At 41.3% G+C, this 27,836-nt stretch overlaps 1 protein-coding gene across 1 annotated transcript in view; it reads right to left on the bottom strand.

Moving 5' to 3' along the window:
* Positions 1 to 9,442: 9,442 nt before the first annotated feature.
* ATP6V0E1 (ATPase H+ transporting V0 subunit e1) overlaps positions 9,443 to 27,836 on the bottom strand; it is a 31,001-nt gene continuing 12,607 nt past the window's right edge. The window contains exons 3-4 of the mRNA XM_081826331.1: positions 17,756 to 17,885; positions 9,443 to 9,925 (exon numbers count right to left, since the gene is read on the bottom strand). Coding sequence (XP_081682457.1) covers positions 17,792 to 17,885 — 94 coding nt within the window. The 3' untranslated portion in view covers positions 9,443 to 9,925; positions 17,756 to 17,791. The remainder of the gene's footprint in view (positions 9,926 to 17,755; positions 17,886 to 27,836) is intronic.

The following is a 27,836-nucleotide window of genomic DNA, read 5'->3' as shown; positions in this document are numbered from 1 at the left end:
GGCCTGCCATGAGGTAGGAACTTAATAACCACCGTGGTCCAAATCCTACTCATCCTCCATGACTCAAGATCCCACATCTTTTATGAAGTCTATTTCTATCATGTCTATTACTGCCTTCATTAATATCCTTTCCTCTACCACCCAACTGAGCACTTAAAGTACTTATTGCTTTGTACCATTCATATCATGTGTGTTATTATATCCTCAATTAAATCAAGTGGTATAACACTCATATCCTTGAATTATGGAGAATGCAAGGCATGTCGTTAGGCAGCATAATCAAGCCTGTGTTTAGTGATGGGTAGGGGAAGAGAAGAGAGAGAAATAAGCTGACATCTGTGGAGTGTCTAATGTGTACATGAAGACATAGTCCTCACCCTGGAGGAATTCAGAACCTGAAGGAGAGTGACATGGAAAGCTTACAATACAACAACAGAGTTTGTAAGAGGGGAGGCCCTGTTGCAGGGGTTAACAACATGATACCTACGTGTTTCTGGGCCACTTTCTTGCTAACTCATTTGGGCAAGATACTGACGGTTCTTGATTTCTGTCATGCATCAGGTTGATCTTGAACATCAAATGCAGAACCTGATGCATATTAGTGCTCAACAGTGTTGGTTTCCTCCCTCGCTGACCTTCCAGGGAAGAATGTGACTAAAAGCTTCTTGGAAGAAAAGCAGCAGCAAAGGAAAAGTAATGTGGCAAGAGAAGGTAGTCTGCAACTCAGACTGTTTTGTGATTCCCTTATCTTCCAAGGCAGCATTCCTATCAAAATTGTTTTGTCTGTTTTGCTAAGACCGAAAACTTCCAGGACAACTAGTAGCTCCTGTGGGGTTTTGTTTTTTAGTTTGGTTTTGTTTTTTTGTCAGCACTGAGCAGAACATACACTGTTAGTATCAGCAACTCTGATAGCAAGCCAGGAAGGCAGGGAGTGAGAACAATCTAGCGTTTGTTGTAGGAAATACTCCCAAAGGACAGGTACAATAAGACATTCTTGTTGGCGAGGCCCGAAATAGGCTGATAAAAACAGAAAGTAGAGGAACAGATCGATAAGCAGCAGGAACCAAGACCTGTAGCTATGATAACAGTTCGTTGAACTACAGATGGAGGCGTGCTCTGAAAGAGCAAATCCAGTGTAAAACTATGTAGCTGGATTTCCACATCCAGAAGTGAACAGTCCAGAGGGGTTGCTAAAAGAAAGAAGTAATAATGAAAGGTTCAGAGAACTAAGAGTGAAGTTAGGGGGTCCTGTGTATACAAGGTTTTTGCTTCCCCCACAAATTCACAAGGTCATAAATTTCCCTCGTGCGACAGCGAAATCAGGGATGGTGCCCACCAGTGTTGAGTCTTCCTCCTGTCTTCACAGGGCCCAGCCCAAGAGTGAGAGGTGTAAAAGAAATAGGTGCCATATTCTGCACCTGTTTTTCACACACCAGTTGGCAGTGAGAAATAAAGCACGTTAACAAACCCGAATGCCAACTGCAGATACTATCCTGTTAGGAAGGGCAGTCCCAGGAGGAAGCCACACTCCTCGGCCCCCAGACCTCAGTGCCCACCAAGGTTCCTGCGGGGCTGCCTGCCTCTCTATACAGAGCCTCAGGGCACCCTGTTGACCTGGGCAGCACACCTATCACTCAGGCTAGAGCCAGGAGGATTACGGCTGCAGGGGTCCTGGTGAGCTGGCCACAGCTCTTCACTGGTGCGCCTACAACCAGTCAGACAGGAGGGGGCTTCCTACCCACTTATCGAAGTATCTCTTCCTCTGGTAAAAGAGGAAGTTGCCTTTGGGAAAATTGGGAGTACGGGTGGAAATTGAAGTGAGATTAGGACAAAGTAAGGGACAGTTCTCCTCTCCTTCTAACAAAGGAAGTATTAACAGGTTTAGGCTCCTGTAAACACCACAGGAGAAAAGAGGACCAGGTTAGTGATCTTTTCTCCTCCCTGGGGGTAGGGGGACACAGAGAAGTTGGGACTATTAGAAAGGAGATGGATGTGCAATACTGCTCTTTGCCCTTTCCTGCCCCAATTATAGTGTGGTGAAGGGTAAAGTCCTTAGAGCCTGGCACACAGCATGCAGCAGGTAAGGGTCAGCTATTGTTGATATTATTTTAGGTAAACTCTATGCCCAATGTAGGGCTCAAACCCACGCCCCAAGATCAAGAGTTGCATGCCCCACCAACTGAGTCAGCCAGACGCCCCTACTGTTGATATTAACAATGGTTCTGAACTTTTCTAGGGGTCTGATGAAAGCCATATACTTGCTCCCCAGAAAAACACACACAAGGATACACAAACCTAATTTCCCAGATGATTTCAGGGGATATCCTCTGGGTGAAATTGACTAAGTCACATAACCTCAGAGTCTCCTACTGTAAAACAGGAATATGTCCCACTTATTCATACGATAATGTATGTTAGGAAGCTGGAGGTGAGAGTGGTGCTGACTGCTGTTCAAGACATGGCATTTACCTTAGATCTCTAGATTCCTCTTCTTTGCCCACCACTTAAGATTGGGTGTTCCTAAGGTCTCCAGCCTAGACTGTCTCTCTTCTCACTCTACACACTCTTCCTGGCCCCCTCATCCGCACCCACAGGTTCAGTAATCTCTATGCTGGTGCCCCATACCCCCACGTCCAGCTCGGTCTTCCTGCCCGACTTCCAGACCCACATAACAATGGCCCACTGGGTATCTGCTTGTGCATACCTCTGGCACCTGCAAATTCTCATTGTCCACAACTGTGAACTCATCACTGCCCCCATCTTAGTGAAAGGCTCCAATGTCCACCCAGCGAGGAACCTGTCTGCAGTCCTTGACTCCTTCCTGTCCCTTAACTGCCTCTGTCCCCTCAACATCCGATCATCTGTATGTGCTAATACATGCTAGCCTGCAATACACTACTTCTCTAACTCCATTTCATTCCTAGCACCATAATCCAGGATACTTCTCCCTCCGGGACTCTTGCAACAGCTTCATCAATTTTGACTTAGCTTTTAGTCATCCTCTGGGTTTACCCTTAAAGGTCATTTCCTTCAAGAAGCCTTCCCCCACCGTGAGTGTTTCTAGTGCTCTTACTCAGCAACCAGTACGTCCAAGGCATAGCACCTGGCGACCCTGGGCTCCACCCACCAGGAGCACCTGGGAGCCAGTTGATAGCACCTGGCGACCCTGGGCTCCACCCACCAGGAGCACCTGGGAGCCAGTTGTCTCTTCCTGCTAAACTCTCAACTCCAGGAGCTCAGGGCTGTCTCTCCTGCTTCCCACTGTCTCAAGCAGCTAACACCAGGACAAAGAACAGGAGCTGAAAATACCTGTTCAATGTTGTTGAGAAGCTTTTGTGGCTTGTAAAGTCACACTTAGCTTCTCAACTCATGCTTCCTCAAATACATCGCCTACTTCTACAAAACATCTGCTCTGCTTGTTCTGTTTTGGAGTGGCAACCCACAGTGTAGTACCACGCTTTGGACAGTGTAAAGAAACTATGGAAACCATGTCAAAATCCTGACAGCAACTTAAGTTGAATCCTGACTGGATTCATGCGGGTAGCGGTGTTATTGAGCATCCTTAGCCACTAGAACACTCCTGTTTTGGAGTTGGCCGGGGGTGGGGGGTAGGTGAGATTTGGGGGAAACAGGGCCAGTACATTTCACAAGGAGGGGGTTTTAACTGAAGCAGTGACACAGCCTCAATGAAAGACTTGCTTGGAGCAGTTGGGAGGGAAAGAACAGTGGGGCTTATTCTAACCCATGTGGGACCCCAGGACATTAATACCCCAGGCTTCCACTTTTCTATGTGGGCAGAATCAAAATCAATGCTCCCTTTTCATTTCACCATGCCATCACTGTGAGCACCTATACAAAAAAAGAGGCCAGAGTTTTATAAGCTGAATGCTCTGTACTCTGTCCTGCACAACCGAAACAGTTAATCAGAATTGTTGTGAACTCGCTGATTTTCATTGATTCAGAATAGCTTCAGTGTTTTAATAGACCTAGCTGACTTTTTTTTTTTTAAGATTTTATTTATTTATTTGACAGGAGAGACACAGTGAGAGAGGGAACACAAGCAGGGGGGAGTGGGAGAGGGAGAAGCAGGCTCCCCGCAGAGCAGGGAGCCTGATGTGGGACCTGATCCCAGGACCCTGGGATCATGACCTGGGCCGAAGGCAGACGTCTAACGACTGAGCCACCCAGGCGCCCCTCCCCTGACCCTGAATTACTCTTAAACAAAAACAAAAAACGTGAGTGTGTGTGTGTTCTATAATGTTTGAAGTATTAACACTATTCTGACAATGGTCCCGTCCAAAACACCTTTTATTCCCCCGGTTATAAAAGTAATACATACTCTCTGTAGAAAATACACAAAGTTGCAATAGAAATAATCATTATCAACATTTTGGTCTATTTCGCACCAGGCTTTTTGCTATGTACATAAGTTTAAAATCCTGTCTTTTTTTCTTAAAATTCTATTATTTTTTGTTATTAAAATAATTTTTATCATTTCTTTTTACTCTTTTACTCTTTTTACTTTTATCATTTCTTTACTTTTTAGAAAATGCTAAAAAGGAAAAAGAAAATTTGAACCATCTGCAGTTCCAGAAGCAATGTTAGTACTTTTGTTTATCTTTTCAATCTCATCTCTAGGCATACATTGCAGAAAATAAGAAATTATTAAATGCACCATGATACTCCCTCAGTTGGATGCAGTATGACTTTAAATTAAAGCATCTCTTTATGTTGGGCATTAACTGTGCTATGATAAATTGTGCTATGATAAATATCCTTTCCGTTAATTGTGCTATGATAAATATCCTTTATGGTGGTTATTTTATACTGTGCTTTTTTCTTCTTTGAAAATTAAGGGTTTTCTACAATTAATTCCATCCATTCAACTTTTGAGAGAAAATTGAAATAAAGGAACGGGGGGAAAGTAATACATAACTTTTGCCTAAAGTTCTTTTCTAAAATCTTCATTTTAAACATATTTGTTCTTCAAACAGAAGAGAGCACTTGCATAGAAGAATGGGTTGTTGAAAGCATCCTAAAATGCCTAGATATGTATTTTAAGATAAAATTTAAATATAGTTAGTAAAGGAGCAATTGACTCTTCAAAAAATTTTTTTTCAAGATTTTATTTATTTGTCAGAGAGAGAGAGAGAGTGAGAGAGAGCAAGCACAAGCGGGGGGAGCGATGCGGGACTCGATCCCAGGACCCTGGGTTCATGACCTGAGCTGAAGGCAGACGCAATCAACTGAGCCACCCAGGTGTCCCGACTCTTCAAATTTTTGGAAGATGAAATCCAGGGCCAAATCTTCCATGAGTCCAAGCAACAATTTAAAATCATTTCTTGGGGTGCTTGGGTGGCTCAATGGGTTGGACTCCTGCTTTCGGCTCAGGTCATGATCTCAGGGTCGTAAGACTGAGCCCTCCTAGGGCTCTGCACACACTCAGCAGGGAGTCTGCTTGAGATTCTCTCTGCCCCTCCCCCCACTCACTCACACACTCTCTCTCTAAAATAAACAAATCTTTAAAAAAAAACATTTCTCGGAGGGGTAGATGAACCATGAGAGACGATGGACTCTGAAAAACAAACTGAGGGTTCTAGAGGGGAGGGGAGTGGGAGGATGGGTTAGCCTGGTGATGGGTATTGAGGAGGGCACGTTCTGCATGGAGCACTACTGGGTGTTATGCACAAACAATGAATCATGGAACACTACATCTAAAACTAATGATGGAATGTATGGGGATTAACATAACAATAAAAAAATTAAAAAAAAACCTAATGATGTAATGTATGGTGATTAACATAACAATAAAAAATTTAAAAAAACAAAAAAACATTTCTCAATTTTAACACTTACAATTGTCAAAAAACTGGCCAGCAGAAATGAGCAAAAAGACACTACTTCCAAAGCAATGCCCAAGTAAGATAGGATAAAATATTGTTGGGTCAGTGATAAGGGTACAGACATCATAATACGCTTGAAGAAAACAACAAAAACATTGTTCAAAGAAAACAATGACTACATCTTAAATCATGCCAGAAATACTCCCGTTCTGGTAGAAGAGCTTGTAGGACTCACATAGAACCTGGAAGGGCAGGAAGGATGTGGTCCAGACACTTACGCTAGGATTGTTTCTAAGAGATCCATCTCCCTGCTCAGAGTTCAGCCTGGAGCCTGGTGTGTGTCTTGATTTTTCTGTAACCGAAGCACCAAATGACTAATCAAAAGGGAAACCATATCTAGAAAAAAAAAAAATCAGTTGGCTGCCCCCCTAAGGCCTGTCTTTACAGAAATAAAGTCATCAGGGGATCCTAGCGGTTTTGTCATTTCTTTGGAAAATACTCTTTGTGTATTATTAAAAATTACAAATCATCTTCACCAACATCTCACTTGGTAACAAGCTTGTATAGCAGAAAAGGCAGGGATTATCCCCACTTCGTAGATGAAAAAACGGAGGCTCAGAAATTAAATGATTTGCTCAAAGTTAATACTGCTTGCAGGTGATGGAGTAAGACTGCAAACCTGGGGCCTCTCCTAGTCTAATGATCATGCCAGGAGTCCACACCACATTCATATGGACAGGCTTTAGAGGAGTAGGACATTTCCAATATCCTTTTAAAGGCCTGGATGGGGCTCCTTCCAAGCTAGGGTCCTGACAATCACTGGAGCAAGAGAACGGTCAAACAAAATGTGATTCGCAGCCATCCATCCATCTCAGACGACAGGCCATGTTGTAACAAAACGGGTCAATTACTAGGAATGAGGTGGGGAGAAAACATGTATCCGAGTTTACATATTAGTTGTATTTAATATTCCTGAAAATGTCATAAATGAGGAAACAAGCTCAAGGGCTAAGTGACTTCCTGGACAAAGGGAACTTAGCAAGTTTCCCTCATAAAAAAATGAGTTGATTGTCTCATTCCCTCATTTCAACAATAGCCATAAAGCTAGGTGATGACAGTCACAGTACCTGGCCTTTAGGGACTTGTGATCAGTCTTTCTGGGAAGTCTTTGCTCTCCAACGTGGCTGGGAAATGAGCTCCTTTCTTCTTCAGATGCTTTATGCTGAGGCCATTAGGGCCTCACCAGCAGTTTAAGTCCCACTAGGGTTGGGAGAGAAGCCTCCAGGTTCAGGCCTGAGCTGTAATTAGGGCCCTTTACTTCCCTAGGAGGCTTACTGAGCAGTATGTTCCCTTCTGGGGGACAATCAAAACCTCCCTGGCACAGAATCAGCCCCTTCAGTGCTCACATCCTTGTGTTTCTGTTATTAATGCAGCCAACACACTACTCTTGCTGACTTGTGTCCGTAGGAATTGGATCCCACCAAGTGGCAAGTCCAAACGCAAAAAGCAATGTAATCCAGTTGACGTCTCAAAATGTCTAATTGAGAGCAAATGGGAAGTACAAAAACGGATCAGTACAAAGTGACAGAATAAGGCAGGACTCAGGGACTTGGATCAGCTAGGGTCATGACCTCTGCTTTCAACTATGCCATTAAATTGGAACTGTGCCGAACCATGATCATGAACGCTGTCCTCCAACACGGCCACAAGCATGCCACAGCTAAGGTCTGCTGTACTGAAACAACGTAGGCTCCCTATCAGCTAATGCCATATGTTGAACTCAAGACAGGCGAAAGCAACACTCAAAGGAAGTGCCACTACAAGAGACATCACAAGGCTCAGCTTCAAAACCGTGGTGCTTTGCAAGAAAGCAGTGCAGAGTGGCGTTTGGAAGGTTTTAGGCTACCCCCAGCAATAATGGGATGAAGGGCCTGACTTGGAGAATCTGGGTAGACAGCTGCAATGGAGTCACACTTCACCCATGGTTAGGGTTCAGAGACTGCAGCATCCTTTTATGTACCCACAGTAACCACCAGCATTGCTTTCTTCAATGACAAGTATTAAGGTCAAGTGAATTGCTCTGATGGGAGACAGCCTGGAAGAATTCTTCCCTAGGGGCGCCTGGGTGGCTCAGTTGGTTGGGCGACTGCCTTCGGCTCAGGTCATGATCCTAGAGTCCCTGGATCGAGTCCCGCATCGGGCTCCCTGCTCAGCGGGAAGTCTGCTTCTCCCTCTGACTCTCCCCCCTCTCATGTGCTCTCTCTCATTCTCTCTCAAATGAATAAATAAAATCTTTAAAAAAAAAAATTAATTAAAAAAAAAAAAAAAAAAGAATTCTTCCCTAATACCTGAAACTCAAAGCTGGCTCCAACTTTGGGAAAGGCAGGGTGGCAAGTGAGAAGGGCTCTAGAGGGGAAATTAAAAAATATGGATCCTACTCCCTGGTCTGCTTCGGACCAGCTGCATTAAGCCCTGTCTGGGCTCAGATTCTTTATCTATAAAACCATGGGTTAGCTAGTGTTTGCCACTATGGTCCCTCCAGTGTCAGATCTTCACTGTTTTATGGATTCCATGAAATAAGCTAAAAAGACCCTTTTGCTGGAAATGTAAAGTATGGAGTTGCCTCTCAAAAAAATTTGAAGTTCAAAATAAAAGAATGAAAAGAAAGAAATGAAAGCAAGACAGTCATTTCAACTTGAAACTCTTATTTTTTTTTTTTTAAAGATTTTATTTATTATTTGACAGAGAGAGACACAGTGAGAGAGGGAACACAAGCAGGGGGAGTAGGAGAGGGAGAAGCAGGCTTCCCCACGGTGCAGGGAGCCCGATGTGGGGCTCGATCCCAGGACCCTGGGATCACGACCTGAGCCGAAGGCAGACGCTTAATGACTGAGCCACCCAGGCGCCCCTGAAACTCTTATTATTAAGAACAGCAAAGCAACAAGTTCAGACAGTTTGGGAGGAATAGAAAAGCACAAACTGCAAAACAGGAAATCCATTCTTGGCTTGGCTAGCTGTCAAAAAGCCATGGGCTGGTGAAAATTTAGATCCATTTAAATTTTTAATTTCTTAAAGCTAATAAAGTCCCCAAATGAGTGAATTATTCAGAGGGCTGCTACCAAAATACAGAATTACCGTCCCAGCCCAGGCTTTTTAATCCGTCCTGATTTCTCCAGTACTATCTCTGAGGGTGTGATGGTACAAGGAACTGCCAGTTCCATCTTGTGCCTTTGCTGGGTACGGACCCTCTAGTTGCTCACCATTATAACCACTGTTTTATGGACAATGGTCTAACACGGCCTCGGATTACAGTTCTATGTAGACCGACCTTACCTCACCAGATTGTGTATCAGCTCTTGAACTTACAGGGACCTCAATTCCCACACCTTTGATTCCTCCAGTGCCTTGGCTACAGTAAGCACCCAAATGATTACTAATGATTAAGAAAAGTACTCACCAGTCTCTTCAGGTACATCAAACTACATGACCACGTTCATATTTCCAACCTCAGTTTGAACTACAAAATCATTTTTTTTTAAAGGCATCATCTAGAGGCGGAAAAGCTTACAAAAATGAACTTAATAAACACTGAAACCAGATTTCCACAGAGAAAAATAATTTATTCCAGTAGATGGCAGAAATAAGAAAGTCATCCTGAAAATATACTTTGGTGCAATTCTGTTGGGACCAACAGCCCCTCTGAACATGCTCTCCTACTGACTGCCCCACTGGATTCTGTCTTGTGACAGTTAAACACTTTGCTGATTCCCATGTTGTGACCAGGCAGGAGTCATCTTCAAATTCACAGGTTCCAAGGAGAGAGCAACGTATTTCTCAGAAGAATAGCACCTTCTATCTCAGAAGAGTGCATAAACACTTTACAGAGTCAGCACAGTTTAGGTTAAGTAGGCACATAATTCGTCAAAACGTAAAAAAGGTGACAGGAAAAATACTGCATTGTAGAATAAGATATTCAAACGTGGTGTGAATATTTAAGGCAGCTGACGGCCAAAAGAGGCGAGTCAAAGAAGGTGGTCTGGGTTTGGAGCTGATTTTGCATCTAGAGGAATTCTCTTCGTGACCTGCAAAACAAAGCCGTTCTAGTAACTGATCCTTACGCCATCCTTAAGTGGGCAAGAGGTTAATAACATCAAGAAAAGTCAATCAGACCAATAATTTAAAAATATATAGGTGTACTCAATAAACAGTTGAATGAAAAGTGGGCTCAAGTAAAGTCCCAGTTTGGACAGGTTTTGCAGGGCTGTGACAATAGGTCCGATTATCGAAGACAATGCTGAACTGAGGATCATAAGTAACAGTTTGACTGTGTCATGGAAAGCAGGAAGTTGACTCAGACTAATCCTACTGGAATCTAATGAGTTTACTTCAAGAATCCCTATTTGCCCCTATCCTCTTACAGCTAGCAAACTTTTTTTTTTTTTAAAGATTTTATTTATTTATTTGACAGAGAGAGAGACAGCGAGAGAGGGAACACAAGCAAGGGGAGTGGGAAAGGGAGAAGCAGGCTTCCCGCCGAGCAGGGAGCCCGATGTGGGGCTCGATCCCAGGACCCTGAGATCATGACCTGAACCGAAGACAGTCGCTTAACCAACTGAGCCACCCAGGCGCCCCTCAGCTAGCAAACTTTTAAAATAGGAATCTTCACACATCAAACTCATAGCAGTGGTTGCATAAACTCCTTTATATAAAGCTTATTTTAAAGAACTGTATAGAGGTGCTGGGGTGGCTCAGTTGGTTAAGCGTCTGCCTTCAGCTCCAGTCATGGTCTCAGGGACCTGGGACAGAGCTCCGCATCGGGCTCCCTGCTCAGCAGAGTCTGCTTCTCCCTCTCCCTCTTCCTGCCGCTCCCCCTGCTTGTGCTGTCAAATAAATAAATAAATATATCTTTAAAAAAGATAAAATAAAGGACTATATAAACAAAGCCACATATGCTGCTTTCAAAATTAAAAGCCAATGAAGAGAATATAAAAATTAAGTAAATAGTGGCTTTCAAGGGAAATTTCCACACAAAACCTTAGTTGGCAGAAAAGAAAACAAGCTGGTTAAGGGGTGCCTGGGTGGCTCAGTCAGTTAAGCGTCTGCCTTCGGCTTGGGTCATGATCCCAGGGTCCTCGGATGGAGCCCCGCATCAGACTCCCTGCTCAGCGGGAGTCTGCTTCTTCCTCTGCCCCTTCCCTACCGCTCATGTGCACGCTCGCTCTCTCTCAAATAAATAAAATCTTAAAAAAAAAAAAGAAAAAGAAAAAAGAAGACAAGCTGGTTATGACACACAATTTGCCAGAACGTTGAGGGTTAGGTACATGTGGGCAAGGAGCTAGTTAAACTGGGAAGAGACATGGTTTATAGGCAGGCATATCTGACAAGACTGAAGGTCAAATAGGACGTAGGAGATCTGATGGGCCTTTGAGGTTTTCCCAATCAGTGGGCACAACCAGGAGAATCCACAGAGCAGTGTGGTAAAATAATAGGTTTCCCAAGGCCTGGGGTCCATAATGCCCAGAAATAAACACAAGGCTGCTGGTAAGTCTTCCTGGAGCCAGCTGGGGCAGTCCAATCACCCTCAATACGGAAAGCACCAGACTGCTGGACCCACTAAGGAGGGACACTGCTAACAAAACACATTCAACTCAAGATATAATCAGAGGACTGTTTTTTACAATGTACTAGGAAAATAACCACATCGGGCCAGGGAGGGGCAATTACCAGAGCTACTGGTTTCTTGTGGCCTCACAGCCTCATAAAACCTTTAATCTAATGATCATTTCCTCTTCTCCTTAGGCCAGCAGAACAATCCATCTGCACAGCCCTGAGTTCCAGGCAGATGATAAATTTAACTTGAGAATACTGAAGCAGTGAATACAGATGTTTTGTGTGTTAATTTTTTATGAAGCACACAGGTTAGACCTCCTCATTGTTTAGACCTTTTTGGACACATGAATAACAAAAGGGAAAAATAAGTCTTCACACCTTTGGAAAACCACAGAGAAACAGTAATTTTCACGTAAGCTCAATGATACTAGTTTCAGATAAATGTGAGTGAGTGTTATGTTAAATGGCATGGACTTGTGGTTTGATTTGGGAGTGAATTAAAGAAGCACATATTCTAATTGTCTCTCTGACATGAAATAGCCATCTGGGGGTGGGTGGGGAGGAACTCAACCAAAGGGTCCATGTTCTCATTTTATAAAATAAGGAAATCACTAAAGCTATTTTCAGATACAACGGGAGAATGAAGACAACATAAATATATTAAGGGCAGAACCAGCAAATCTGTTCAAGGGAGGATGAATGAATATATATTTTTTTAATCAAAAAATAGGTTTCATTTTTATCTGTATTTTTTTGTTTTAGATAAAGTCACAAAACAGTTCCTTCTTTACAATTATGTGTAAGATACGTGTTTATTATAGATTAACTACAAGAGATATCCAAGCAAATGAAAGGTATGTGTATTTAACAAGTCAAGGCAATGCACAAAATGAATGGCAAAAATTGGAGAGCTAAATACATCTAGGGAGAAAGGAAATCACTTTGAGACCAAGTGGCCAGAAAAGAAAGTACAAGGATTTGCAAGCTGGACACTCCGAGAGAAAACATCAGAAAGAATTGAGAATGGGTGAATGAAGGCAAGAGAGCAGAGAGGATGTCTGCCGAATAGTGTGTTTACTAATCTGCCTCCTAAATTAATGAATGTCGTAGGGCAGTGAGAAACAGGAAAGGCTAAGCAAAGTTCATTAAGTCAAGAACATGGAAATGGCAGGGCTGGAACCAATAGGTCTTAGAGCAAAGCAGTGAAGAAAGGCTGCAAAAGTGGTTTGAAGGCAACTGGAAAGGCCTTGACCGCCAACTTGGGAAGCTGGACATAATCTGCAGGTTAGTCATTCTTACCTTCCGTGGCTCATGGGAACTTTGGTGACCCTGACAAAAGCTGTGCTTACCACATGTTACAGAGCATTCCAAGGGGCAGGTATCCACTAAACTCAGGGACTTCAAGTTTAAAAAAAAACAACAACCCTGCAGTAGCCTATGGAGAACTACTGAAAGCTTCTGGGGCAAGCAGTAATCTCTTTCAGGAAGTGCTGTATCAGGAAGACAAAAAGGGTGGTGTTTCATAGATACAGTGACTACAGAGCAGGGGGACCTGATGAAGAGCCCCTGTAATGTCTTGGAGCCGCAATGATCAAGGTCAGAAATCAGGGTGCCCAAAGGAGGGACAGGGAGGAGAAGCAGACATAAGAGCCATTCACAGGATCAACTGGATTCGAGGAAGAGGAGAAAGAAGTGATCGGATAGGTTCTGACTCTAAGTGACAGTGAAACCTGTAACCTCAGGAACTGAAACGAAGACATGACAGTCTGAAGTGGCAACAGCATATCCGGTCAGAGAGAGCAGAGTAAAAGATACACTTTTTAACCACAAAACACCTTGCACCGTTTAAGTTTTCACAAATATGGCTTCATTTCAACCTCTCAACAAATCACAAACCTCTTCAGAGCCCACAGCCTTCCCTGAAATCCCCACTCAGTACCATGCACCTCATGAGCACTCAAATATTTTTGGAATGCATAGAAAAACAGCCCCCCCTGGGCAGAGGCCTAATTACCAATACACTTTATTCCTCTCCTGTCCAGACTCTTTAATAAAATAGAATGTCTGCCCTTTAGGACTACAGTAAGCCATATCGACTCATCTAAAAGATTACAATGGTGTGGTAAACCAACGATGCTGGGGCTGAAGCCAAATCCACTCCAAGGAGATTCCACACTAGCATCACATCCCCAAGGCTGTAGGAAAATGGGCCATGACAAAACAGCCGTCTTTTTTTTTTTTTTCCAAAAATTTTTTCATTTATTTTTTTTGACAGAGAGAGACATAGCGAGAGCAGGAACACAAGCAGGGGGAGTGGGAGAGGGAGAAGCAGGCTTCCCGCACAGCAGGGAGCCCGATGTGGGACTCGATCCCAGGACGCTGGGATCATGACCTGAGCCGAAGGAGACCCTAACGACTGAGCCACCCAGGCGCCCCAGCCGTCTTGATGTGACAGTTCCGGAAGCATCTTAGGAATCTAGGAGAGGCAGACGGGGCTGGCAGGGGGCAGAGATGGAATGAGCGCTGTTCTTAGATTAGTACCAGGAAGATTCCCAGCCAATAAATATAATGTGCTGTAACTCAGTCTATCATCAACACATGAAAGAAAATCATGGCAAGTAAAGTGATTAAAGTAGCAAAAGATCAGCTAGGTGTTTAACTGTGCTGTTGAAATCAAGTCAATTCCATCTATATAAAATTACTCTAAAGCTTTCATGACTATTCCTCATTTTCCTCTGCTGAATACCATGTCTGGTTTACACCTCCTACTTCCCAAAATCTGGCCTCTAATCATGCACAAAATCAAACACTTTTCCTTAGCAGATGAAGACAGGCCTAAATCTGGTTTCTGGACTCCTTTATCATCCCACAAAGTTCAAAAGGGAATTTAGCTCAGTCTTTCGATTTACCACAAAGAAAAGTGAAGTCCTGTCACAGGAGTTGTTTGCTCCCATGTTAGGCAGAGATTAGATCTCTTCATGTGATAACTCCAAAGACCTACAGTTATGGCACTACCATAATAGAATATTTGTGACAGGACATTCTTAGTTAGGGTTCTCCTGATTATGTCCTCCTGCTTCTTGGAATCTGCTTGTAAAGGAACCACCTTTAATATAAGCGTTTCAAGCAGCCCTGGTTTGTGCTGTGGACCAGAGTGCAAACAAGGAATTTGTCTGTCAGGTTAACTTGAGATTGAAAATGTGGACAAACGAAACCTTCAGATCACACATTCACTGTTCTCCAGACCCACAGGGTCCAATTCGCTTTTATTACAAGGGAAGGAAATGAGGCTCAGAGAAGTTAAGTGAAAGGCAATGCTGGAAGGAGATCCAACTGAGGCCTGAAGGTCTCTGCCCCAATCAACATCCTTACCTAATATCCACTATAGTTAAAAGGAAGGATAACAAACAGGAGAATTTGATGAAAAAAAAAGACAGGTAAAAAAAAATCTTATAAATCAGACAATACATATGAATATACACTCCCCTTTGGGCAAAGACAGAACTCTAAGAAAAAAAACAAAAACAAAAAAACACCTGACTACTTACCTATCAGACTGGCAAAAATCCAGGCTGTGAGGAAATAGGCACTCTCGTATATTGTTGGTGGAAATGTAAAAATGGTATAATCCCTATAGAAGGGAATGGAGTAATAGCTAGAAAAAGCATATATACCTTTAAACCAGATTCAATTCTCATGGACTCTAATCCAAAGATCACCAGCAAAAATATAAAATGTCTTATGTTTAGGATGATATTGTGCCTTTATCAATAATAGCAAAAGACTAGAAACAATCCAAAAGTACATCAATTGCTATAAAAAGAATTGAGGAAGATCTCTATACACTGATAAGAGCAATCTCTAGGATATATTGTTCAGTGAAAAAAAGCAAGGTACAGAATAGTATACATAATATGGAATCTCCTCTGTAATAGCTGTGTGTGGGGGATATACACACGTATGTATATATGCATACATATATAGATTAATATGTATGTATGTATTTGCTTATCTTGGCAACATGAAACACAGGAAGACCTCTCTGAATGTATCTTGTTTATAATTTTTACTTTGGAAATATGTTTTACATATTCAAAAAACAGTAGCAAATAAAAAAATTACTCTGAATTGAACACAAAATAAAACAATCTAATTATGTATCAATTGGTTATGATGAGAGAAAATATTTCAAGTGACCTCAGAAAATGACATTTTTTTTCTTTATTTGTTCTAAGGACAAATAAAGCAGCAAAGAAATCCTAAACTGCACTCAATAAACTTAGAGTTAGTAGCTAACTGATGTTACTTTGAAACTATATATATTGCAGGATAATGAAAATAAGTAATTAAATTGTCTGTAGGAGCCAAGATTTTCAGCATATGTGAATGATATTCAAGAATAAAACCAAAGTAGTAAAAACCATGTAATGTTAAATTTGAATTAAAAGTACTAACATGAGGGGAGCCTGGGAGGCTCAGTCAGTTAAAGCATCTGCCTTTGGCTCAGGTCATGATCCCAGGGTCCTGGGATCGAGCCCCGCATCGGGCTCCCTGCTCAATGGGGAGCCTGCTTTTCCCTCTCCTTCTGTACCTCTCCCCGCTGCTTGTGCTCTCTCCCTGTCAAATAAATACGTAAAATCTTTAAAAAAAAAAAAAAGGTACTAACACGAACTCATGATTTTTTTCTTCTTAGAACTACTTCCTGGCTCTGTCCACTGTAAAGACTTAGAAGCAACAACGCCCGCAGAAATGGATGCACCTAACAATCAGATCCTGGCTTTTAAATCCATTTCCCACTGAAGGAACCACAGCCAGCTGGGCTTGAGAACCGACTAGTGAACCAGGGATCCTTTCAGTGGGAAATTTAGAAAGCAATCTGAGGAACAGCTGATTCCAAGTCTGGGACAGGAAACACACACAGAGGGGTCTGGAGCATCTTGATGTTGCCAGTAAGTAAGGAAACTACCAAGGACTAATATCAAAAGGACACAGAAGCCAGTCTAGACAGGCTCCCGTAGGCCAAAGAAAGAACAACTGAACATTAAAAGGGTAATAAATGTAACTAATTAAAATTCAAAAGGAAAGAAAAAACCTCTCTGGATACCCTGGAAGTAACTTGGGCACTAACATCTTACCCTGAAAATTAAAAGAAAAGAATTAAATATGTATACTGCTTTTCCTGTATGATCTATATTTCAAGGTTACTATACAACCCTAGAATGAGGGTAAGTTCATCCTTATAGAAACATTTCATCTAATCAAATGCAGATGTAACGATGGAACTAGAAAATCATCATTTTGCACTTTCTACTGAAATGTTTACTTCAGGCTAAGATCATCAATGGATAAAATCCCCAGATAAAAGGCTGGCAGAGAACTTTGCAACTGGAGGGACCAGGGTGCTGTTACCTGAACCCACTGATCATTATAGCATCACAAAAGACAGGAGAGTCAGACATCGTGTGTCTCTTGATATGAGTTCACAGTACCACCTAAAAAACACTCTTGCCAAAAAAGCGGAACCAGAATCTAGGCAAGCATTGAGTGCTGACTTTCATTTATCAAAATAATGGAAAAAGAGGAACAAACTAAATGACAGGTTTTCTGACTCTCGGCCAGTGAATAAATCTTCCCACTATACCACTCCTTACCTCCCTGATCTTCTGAACCAAATAAAACCTACAATTTTAACTTCAGTTTTCAAAGGGCACCTGTCTCTCTCTATCCAAAGCATTCAGAAATGCCCTTAATTTAAAATCTGTCAGCAACTTTAAGAATCCTACAATATCCAGTATAAACAGTCATGCTCCTGTGTCTGAAAGACTGCATGCAAACTTTATTTAAATGGCTGGGTAAGGGGCGCCTGAGTGGCTCAGTCATTAAGCGTCTGTCTTTGGTTCAGGTCATGATCCCAGGGTCCTGGGATTGAGCCCCGCATCGGGCTCCCTGCTCAGTGGGGAGCCTGCTTCTCCCTCTCCCCTTGCTGTGTTCCTGCTCTCACTAACTCTCTCTCTCTCTCTGTCAAATAAATAAATAAATAAAATCTTAAAAAATTTAAAAAAATAAAAAATAAAATAAATGGCTGGGTAACAGCAGAATTTAAAAGACTCTTATGAATAAATCCTTTGGTAAAGTGAATGGCCTAAGTTCCAAATTTATTTCTGCTCTTCAGATGTTTACTTTGAGCAGCCTGCCCTTGCCAAGTGTTAAAATGGCTGTAGTTTTCTGAGGAAAAGTCAAGGCAACCTCTAGCTGACAGTGTGACAGACAACACTGATGTGAAAGGTCGAGGGTATAGTCACCTCAATGATGGAGCACTGGAGAGCAGGTCTTCCTCCTTAAGGCCAATGATACTTGAGGTACCAGATGGTTTCATTTTTCAACTGTGGTCCAAAGAGAGGGTTGAGTTGGGCCAGAATTGCAATCAACCAACTAAAAGAATGATGGGGGGAGGAAAAGCAACAAAAGAAAGTGGTGAACTCATGTTGGAACAGTACCATTTTCAACTAGGATGAAAACGAATGCTTTAGTAAAATTTAAATCTATTCTGCTCGGACCAAACCTTCCAAACACTTAAGTTCATAAAACACATGGTGCTGATGGTAGCGTATCTTATAAACCCTGTTTCAAAAATTATACCCTGCCTTTGTTTCAATACATAGTGACAAAGCAGTGAGGTTTCACCATAGTTGTCTTTTCTCTCATTACCTTAATTCCAAGCATCCAAGATTTCCCCCATTTATATAAGATCTTTACCTCAGATTATCTTTACTTAATTTCAATTTAGCATCATCACAACTTCCAAGCTCAGGAAGAATGGGTGTTACTTTATCCATTCTCTAAATGCTAAGACCCACAAACGATAGCACACATCCATTTTTACTGAGAGAGCCAAGGTTAAATTTCAGCCCACCACCTTTCAATTAGGCTGTAACACTTGAGCTCCCCTTCTCTAATCACCATCTCCACTAAAATATGTAACACATCTTCTGGCCCCAGCGGAGCTGAACCAAATGGGTATTTAATTCCCCCAGCTTACTTGAGAATCTAAGCAACAACGCATTCCTCTGTACTATACAGACTATTTATGGAGGAAGTACAGTGGTGTTACATACTACCTCAAGGTTAAAAGTGAAAAAAGTACACAGTCAAAATTGCCTTTAAAATTTTCTTCTTCAGCTTGCAAAGTTCTGAGTAAGTGGTTTTATGTCTGACACAGTGATAACGTATATCCAGCAAAGTTTGAGAATCACTGAGCTAAAACCAAAGCAAAGAACAAAAAGGAAGATAATACACAAATATCTGGCCATTCAAACCATTCTATGTTTTACTTATTAAACAAATATTTAATGAGCACCTACGAGGTTCCAGGCCCCAGGAAAAGAAAGGAGAAAATGAAGCGTCACTATCTTCACAAAGCTTACATAACATAATGTCAGAAAGGAAATAAAGTAGGATGACGGAACAGAGAATGATGGAGGTAGTCAGGGAGGGCTTCTCCAAGGAGGTAACATTTAAGCAGAGACCAGAATGAAGCAGAACACACACTGCCTTTCATTCCTCTGTAATATGTATGAAGTGATCAGAGACTCATTTTGCAGGGAGGTCCCAGCCTCCAGCGACTGATCTGGGAGAGGAGATTTTAGTAATATAATCTGATGCAGCTATCTTCTCTGCACGTAATAGAGGGAACTGCTTTCCAAGGAAAAGGAGAGATATTGCTACAGGAGTCTCCTTCTAAAATTTTAGCACTTTAAATTCCCCTATAAGAGGGGAACCAGCCAAACCCAACCAAGCTGTTAACCGGTTACATCTCTTTTCTTTGAGTTGCTGTCATTTTTAGAACTCTTGCAGTCAAAGGATCAAAAAGCCAATTCTGATCACCAATGACCGGACTGCTGAAGAATCTGCCAGCACTGCACCCGAAGCCCCAAAGCTCGCACCTACAGAAACAAACGAACCCGCCCTCCCGCCCCACCCCACAGAAGGTGGTTTTGTGACAGGAAACACGATACCTGAGGAAATCAGGCCAAAACAGATACCCTAGGCCGACTCACTTTATAAACAAAAAGCTAATTCGGATGAGATGCTCTGATCTGTCCTTAGAACAAGAATATTAAACACAAACAAAATACCAAGACTTGTAGTTGAGATCACATCTATCTGTCACTGTGAAACAAAGAAAGAGGACAGCACAGGCAGACACACTGAAAAGCTCTGTGACTGCAGTGAGCGCTAATGGTGCGCAGCGAAGAGTCATGGAAAATTCCACACAGACCCAGGACTTCCCCAATCCCAGCAGGCAATAGAGGCTGACTGTAAAAACAGTCGTTCGTCCTTTCGTAAGAGACTGAAATAACTGGCCAATGCTTAGAAGTACTAGATAAAAAATATGCTAGAACCTAAACTGATCTTTTTTTTTTTCATCAAAAAATGTACAGAATGAAATAAAAGCACCATCTCCCAGCACTTTGTATGATGTATAGCAGTGCTTCTCAATCCTGGCTGCACATTATAATCACTCAGGGAGCTTTAAAAAATACAGATGCTATACTTCACATATAATCTTTAATTCTCCCACAATACAGTGAAGGAAACCGAGGCAGAGAGAGGTTAAATGGTTTGCCTGTGGTCATAAATACTAAGTAGGCGGTAGTAGCTTCTGAACCAGAAATCAGGTTAGACTAACGTTCCCCCTGTAAAACTTATCTTCTGAAATATTTTTTAACGGACAACATTTCAGAAGGCATCCATTTAACTAAACCTAATCTGTCTGGGAGTTAAGGAAACAAAGAATCCATCTGCTGATTGTTGATGAAGTCCATCATAAGCCTTTGTTACCTGAGGTAAAGAAAAAAATATCCTAAATCAAGAACAAAGTCCACTTTGTTTGTTCAGATCAGGATCCAGAAACTTTCTAAAATTTAATTTTACATACTACTCTTAATGTTTCCGATCAAGCAAAACATCTCACTTAAAAACAAACCAAACCAAACCAACAAACTACAGTTCAAGAAAATTCCTTGGGAAAAAGCCCAGGTCAGTTCACTTGAAATTTCATGGAGGAATTTTTCCCCTCTAACCAGCTGAGCTCTGTGCCTGCCCTTCTGACTACCGCCTGACTTAAAATTTCCCTTTAAAGCTGATAAACACGGTGGAAAACTGGAAGGAGAAAAAAATCTACTCTGAATTGATGGAAGTGGGTGGAGGAAGAGATCATATTCCAATGAATCTATTATTTCATGTGTCCAAGAAAAGAGAACCAAGTGTACCCTTCACACTTGCCCAAACTGTTTCACATGTCTCCATAACCTGAAGGCCAGCCTAACAACCAACCATCTGAAATTATTCGAACTACTGAGGCAGCTACGGTGTGGTAACGTATTTCAGAGAACTGCAGGGCTGGAATGGACCAGAGGTCAAGTCCCTGTTCCTCATTTTAATGAGGAAGAAACTAAGTGCTAGAGAGCTTAATACCCCACAGTGAATCAGTGATAAAGTTGTAAGAGGAACCCAGAAGAGGCGCCTGGGCTGCTCAGTCATTGGGCGTCTGCCTTCAGCTCAGGTCATGATCCAGGGTCCTGGGATCGAGCCCCGCACTGGGCTCCCTGCTCCGCGGGAATCCTGCTTCTCCCTCTGCCTGCTGCTCCCCTGCTTGTGTTCCCTCTCTCACTGTGTCTCTCTCTGTCAAATAAATAAATAAATAAATCCTTAAAAAAAAAAAAAAAAGAGGAACCCAGAACTCCTGAGTCCCACTATATCAGGCTGCTTCCATAGCATATTAAGGGCAAAACAAATCAAGCAGCCCCAGAGCTCCTAATTAATTCCACAACCATTTACCAACGCAAAGATTAACTGGTTAAGGAGCCAACCCTTGAGGGACTCATGAGCTTGTGAGACACAAGGCAAGGTTAGCAGCAGAGTGTGCTTTAAAATAACATATGCATGGGAGCGTTCATTCTACAAACACTCCTTGCCCACTTAATCATGAGCTCAGCTCTTGGTTATTGGAATTCTCCAAGCACAAAGGCTATATCCAGATCTTTCAAATCTTGCTCTGTTTTTTTTGTTCCACACTCAGATATGAGAACAGGGAAAAAAGGAATGGTTATTTCTTGGTGATGCACAGATCCAGTGGGTAACTGCTTGGCTTCCCTGCTGGAATGGGTTAAGTCCGGCTAGGACTTCTCTTCTGATCCACTCTCCCTCCAGAGAGGGCCAGGATAGGAATGACCTCTATCAGTGGGCTCCTGAAGAAAGGGCAGAGATGCAGGAGAGCGACTTGCCTTATCTCCATTGAGATGACCGCTGTCATATCCCCTCATCCCAATCAAACGACACAAATTCTTTCAAGGGCAGCAATGTCATTAGACATAACTAAAAAACATGGCCTTTATCAAAATGGATGGATGAGTAAAGAGATTATAGTATATATAATGGAATATTACTCAGCCATAAAAAAGAATGAGATCTTGACAGTTGTGGCAACATGAATGGGCTTTGAGGGCATTATGCTAAGTGAAGTAAGTCAGAGAAAGATTAATACTATATGATCTCTCTCATATGTTTTACATATAAAAAAAACAAGCTCACAGATAACAGAGAACAGATTAGTGGTTGCCAGAGGTGGGGTGTAGGGGATGGGAAATGAGTGAATTGTGTGTTTTTGTTTTAGTTTGAATAAACTGAATTTTTAAAATGAAAGCTTCTGTTATTACTATAGAGAGGCAGAAAAAAAATATGAGATTGAATATTAGACAAGATTGCATTTCAATTCCAGCTACACCAAATATCAGTGGAGTGACTCCAGGCCAAGTGACCTTACAAACTGAGCCTCAGTTTCCCCTTTTGTAAAATGAAGATAATAACCTCTGTCTCAGGATGTTAAGAATTAAACAGATAATACATGAAACTGCTCTGTGTAGTAGCTGACAACTAGATGTTCAATAAATACTAGTTATTCCTTCTTCTCTGTGAGACAGCCACAGAATGAAATACAACCTATTTACTTTACAAAGGAGTTTCTCATGTAACAATGAGTCATCTCATCTCCACCTCCTCTCCGCCCCCAGCCCTCTGTGGTAGGCAGAATTCTAAGATATTCCCCCAAGATTCCCATCCCCTGGTATACACACCCTATCCAACCCCAGGATGGTGAGTATGATGGGACAGTCGCTCCCAAGATTAGATTGTATTAGACTGTACTGCTGGCTTTAAGGAAAATTACCGAGTGGACCTGACCCTAGTCAGGTGAGCTCTTAAAAGGGATGGCACTCTGCCTGATGAAAGACATTAGGAGTGTGTTATCACTTATGCATTTACTGCCAATCAGTTCTGAACACACCCTTTAATATGTGCTCTGTAATAAGCAACTGAATTCCTTTCTGTCCTTTACAGTGAACATGACGTTCAGCTTTCTCAGCAGAGGGAGCTGGAGGGACACGGCAGGCGTGGGCTGGAAGTTGGTGTGGCTGGTGTGTGAATATTCTAAGGAGCCTGCAGACTCAGGCCTGGAACACAGTCACGCTCTGATCCGGTAGCCTCAGCCTGGAAACAACCTTTCTGCAGTCCTCCTGACGGGGAAACTAGAGCCCTTGCATGGCCTACGTGCTCTGAAGGCCTCCCACCTGCATTGCCACAGGGAATCACACCCACGCCACGGACCGCCCGTTCTCCTGCCTGGACTCCCGAGGGTGGCCTACTGCTCGCCCACCAACTCTGAACCAACTCCAGCCTGGCCAAACCAATGCAATTATCTGCTATCGAGTGGGCTGAAACACACTTTCTCCAACCAGGTCTGATTCCCTTCCAAGGTTGTCCTTCCTTGGGTACTCTCCCTCAGCCCTAGAGTACTATCCAGAGTTTCCTTCTATCTTACAGTTACTCTTTTGTTGTGGTGAACAGTAATTATGTTAAACTTCCCTGTTTAACTACTGTGTGGTTTCTATCTCCTAATTGGAACCAGATTATTACAGGATGAGAAAGATTTGATACAAAAGAGATTCTCTATTGTTAGCTTTGAAGATGCAAGGGCCACATGGAAAAGAAAGTGACTTCTAGGAGCTGAGAGCAGTCACCAATAGCCAGCAAGGAAAAGGGACCTCAGTCCAACAACCAGTTCAAAGGAACTGAATTCTGCCACAGCCACAGGAACTTAGAAAAGGGCCCCAAGCTCCAGATGAGAAGGTACAAAGTATTTCCATTAACCTTATCCCAACCCTATCTCTATTAGGGCCCTTTCACTACCATAGGAATATGCCCTATTTTTGCCAGCTTTTCTCCATACTTTCCAGGACTTCCAGTTCAAAGTCTGTAATAATCCCCTTATCTCCCAAATTATAAAGGAAAAGAGCATAAAGTCAAAGTAAGAAAAGTATATTTTTTCATATAGCAGATAATATGCTGGGACAGGTACCTAGATTTCTCTCCCACTATAAACAGTCAAGATACCCAGCTATTTTTAACATATCCATGATAGAAGTTAAGCGGTTCTCAGACAAAAAAACTGAGTGAAGGCAAGTATTCAGAGAGGAAAACAAAGTGATTATAGGTTGCTTTGCACACCTGGAGAGCATAGACTATACCAGATGAACTTGAGCTTTTACTTTCAGACCTCCCAGGACATGGGAAACAGTAGACAAAGCCCAGGGCCCACTTAAGGCAGAGAATCTAATACAAGTTTCACATCTCATCCCCACAAAGCTGAGGTGCCAAAGGCCTATATCTCAATGTATGGATAAATCAGACAGAGCCCCTGAAGAAGAAGAATAGGAAAACCAACTGTCTGAAATATAAGCATCAAGAAGGAAGTAGAAAAACACTGCCACTAAAAATTAGCCTTAATGAAAGTTTATAACCCAAATTCATACTACATGGTTTTAAAAAAACCACATAACAAAAAAATTTTACTTAATTTGATCCCACACTGGTGATAGCCTTTGGCACTTGGCAGAAGTAATGTAAATCTTTTCTGGAGAAGCCCACTTTCAGAGTAGGCCTCAAAAAAAGTCATACACATGGAATTATAGGGAAAATGAATAGATGGCAATGAAATAGTATAAATGCATATGTCACCATGAGTGAGAGGGACCAAAGAGAGCAAAGAGCTGATACAGAACTGCAGGGACTTCAGATACTGGAATGATCAGATATGGACTACAGATAAGCTGTCTACTATGTTTCAAGAAATGTTTGAAATATGTACAGGGAAAAATGGGGAAAGGAGGGAGGGAGGGAGGGAAATCAAAACTGTAAAAGCAGCAAAAAGACCACCTACAGAAATGAAAAATATAATACCTGAAAATAAAAAAAGGCAAGTGCTGAACTTCTGCTCTAGTAAAGCAGAATAGCTTATATCATACTCATCCTATAGTGATTATAAACTCTGAACAAAATATGAAAAATAACTATTTGATAGTACTAGAGAATGTCCAAAAGCAGGTGGAAACTGGGGGGGGGGGGGATTCAATTCTTAAAGAAAGAAGTCACATCAGGGCACCTGGGTGGCTCAATTGGTTAAGCATCTGACTCTTGATTTCAACTCAGGTCATGATCTCAAGGTCATGAGACTGAGCCCTGTGTCAGGCTCTGCACTGGGTGTGGAGCCTGCTGGAGCCTGCTTAAGATTCTCTCTCCCCCTCTCCCCTGCCCCACTGCTTGTGCATGCACTCGTGCACTCTCAGAAAGAAAGAGAGAGAGGGAAGGAAGGAAGGGAGGGGGAGGAAGGAAGGAAGGAAGGAAGGAAAGAAGGAAGGAAAGACAGAAGCCACACCAGTACCTTTATATAGCATTTCTCCTGAAAACACTGTCCAGTCCACGTGTGGGGCAAGATAATTGAAACTCAAGCAAAAAGCTGCAGTCTTATTGGCTTGGGTATCAAAAGATGATGCTCAGAGCTGCTAGAACAGCTAGAAATAAAAAAGGGAAATCTCAAAAAGGAGGGTGCCACAAAGGGGAGCCCCAAAGTCTGTGTATAAATTTCCCTTAACCCTTGGCTGATCCCTGAACTGTGCATGCTCTAGGAAAATGCCAAGGACTGTGGAAAACACCCGGAAGTCTGAAAGGATGAAGGGGAAATTTTAGCTGCTGCCTATCACCAGAAGAAAGAGTATTCAGAGTCTGAAGTTAGAAGGACTTGGTAAACACCTCAGATTTTCCACTGAAATCCCAGAACCAGAAGGGGCACACTTTAATGGAGAATTCATTCTAATCTAAGGGTAAAACTGACATGGATCTGCCCCAACAAAGTATAAAACCAACTCTCCACAAGTTTAAGGTGATCAATTAATAATTTGACTGTTACAACAAAATTTAACCTTTCTCAGAGGAACAAAGTAGAATCCAGAGTCTCTGTCATCTACAATATCCAGTATTTAGTAAATAATAGTCATGCCAAAAAAAAAAAGAAACGTAATCAATAATCAAGAAAAAAGGAATCAACAGAATTCCACACCATTCCAAAAATAATACAGATGTTGTCATTAAAAGATAATGATTCTATAGCAGCTATTATAAATATGTTTAAAGCCTAAAAGAAAAACTAGCTACAAAGAATGAACAGATTAGAAATGTCAGAACATAAATTAAAACTACAAAAAAGAACCAAATGAAGATTCTAGAACTAAAAAGTATAATATATAAAGTAAAACTCTTTGGATGGGCTTACCAACAGATTGGAGATAGCAGAAGAAACAGTGAACCTAAAGACAGATCAACAGAAACTAATCTGAAGAAATACAAGAAAAAAATATTGGAAAAAAAAAATCAGTCAAACATAGGTGCAACTGGAGTCTCAGGAGAAAAAGAATACAGCTGAAGAAAACAGAAGACACATAGGCTGAAATTTTCTCAAATTTGATGGAAAACATTAACTTACAGATTCATATAGCTTAGCAAACTCCAATCAGAATAAACTCAAAGTAAACTACACCTACACACATCACAGTCAAATTGCTAAAACCAAAGATAAAGAGAAAATCTTGATTATATCCAAAGGAAAAAGAATGCATAAGAAGGAACAATTATTCAGATTACAGCTGAGTTCCAGCAGAAACAATGGAGGCCAGAAGACAATGAAAAAGCATCTTTAAAGTCATCTAAAAGGGAAAAAAAATCCCGTCAACTCAGAATTCTATATCCAGAAAAACTATCCTTCAAAAATGAGTGTGGAAAAAAAAGACATTTTCAGGCAAATGAAAGATGAGTGAATTTGTTATCAGCATACCTGTCCTACAACAAATACTACAGGAAGTTCTTCAGACTAAAGGGATATCAGATAAAAACTCAGACTAAGGGGATGTCAGATAGAAACTCAAATCTACAAAAATAAGGAACTCCAGAAAGGGTAAATATGTGGGCAAATATAGAAGACTTTTTCTCTTAATTTCTTTATAAGACATGATTCTTTAAAGTAAAACTTGTAACACTGCAGTGTTTTGCAACATAAATAGATGTAAAATATATCATAACCATAGCATAAATGATGTAAAGTAAATGGAATTATATTATTGCAAAGCTGTTACTATATTTTATCTGAAGTGGTTCAGTATTAACTCTAAGTACTCTATGAAAAGTTAACAACGCATATTGTAATCTCTAGAGCAACATTAAAAGAAAAATACTAAGAAGTATAGCAAAAAAAGCCCTTAGCAAAATTAAAACAGAATACTAAAAATATTTCATTAATGTAAAATGAAGCATAAAAGGAGGACAAAGGATGTTAATGAGCACTGGGTGTTATGTAAGACTGATGAATCGCTGAACTCTACCTCTGAAACTAATAATACACTATATGTTAATTAATCGAATTTAAATTAAAAAAGGCATAAAAGAACAGAGGAACAAAAACTAGATGAGACAAACAGAAAACAATTAACAAAACAGTGGACCCAAACCTAGTTATGTCAATAATTACATTAATTGGATATGAAATATCCAACTAAAAGGCAAAGGCAGTCAGAATGGACAAAAAAGACTGAGCTATATGCTGTCTGCAAAAAGGCACTTTCTAAATATAAAGACAGATATAGAGCATAAGAAAGGTGGTATGATTATCAATATCAAAGTAAAATCAAGTCAAGGAGTTACTAAGGATAAGCAGAGATACTTTATAATGATAAAAATGTCAATTCATTGGGAAGACATAACAATCATGAAAGTGCATGCTCCTTAACATAGCTTCAAAACATATAAAACAAAAATGGAAAGAATTAAAGAGAACTACAGAAAAATCCAATGATTTTAACACCTTCTTTCAGTAATTACTAAAAGTAACCAAAAAACTCAATAAAGATATAGAAGATTTAACTACCTTGACCTGACATTTATAAAACACACCACACTCAACAAAGGCAAAATATACAATCTTTTGAAGTGCACATGAAA

This window comes from Leptonychotes weddellii, chromosome 7 (genome assembly GCF_054177405.1).
Source record: "Leptonychotes weddellii isolate Sample4059 chromosome 7, ASM5417740v2, whole genome shotgun sequence".
Taxonomy (NCBI): Eukaryota; Metazoa; Chordata; class Mammalia; order Carnivora; family Phocidae; genus Leptonychotes; species Leptonychotes weddellii.
The sequence above is the reverse complement of the archived record's forward strand: the minus strand, read 5'-3'. Positions and strand labels throughout refer to the sequence as shown.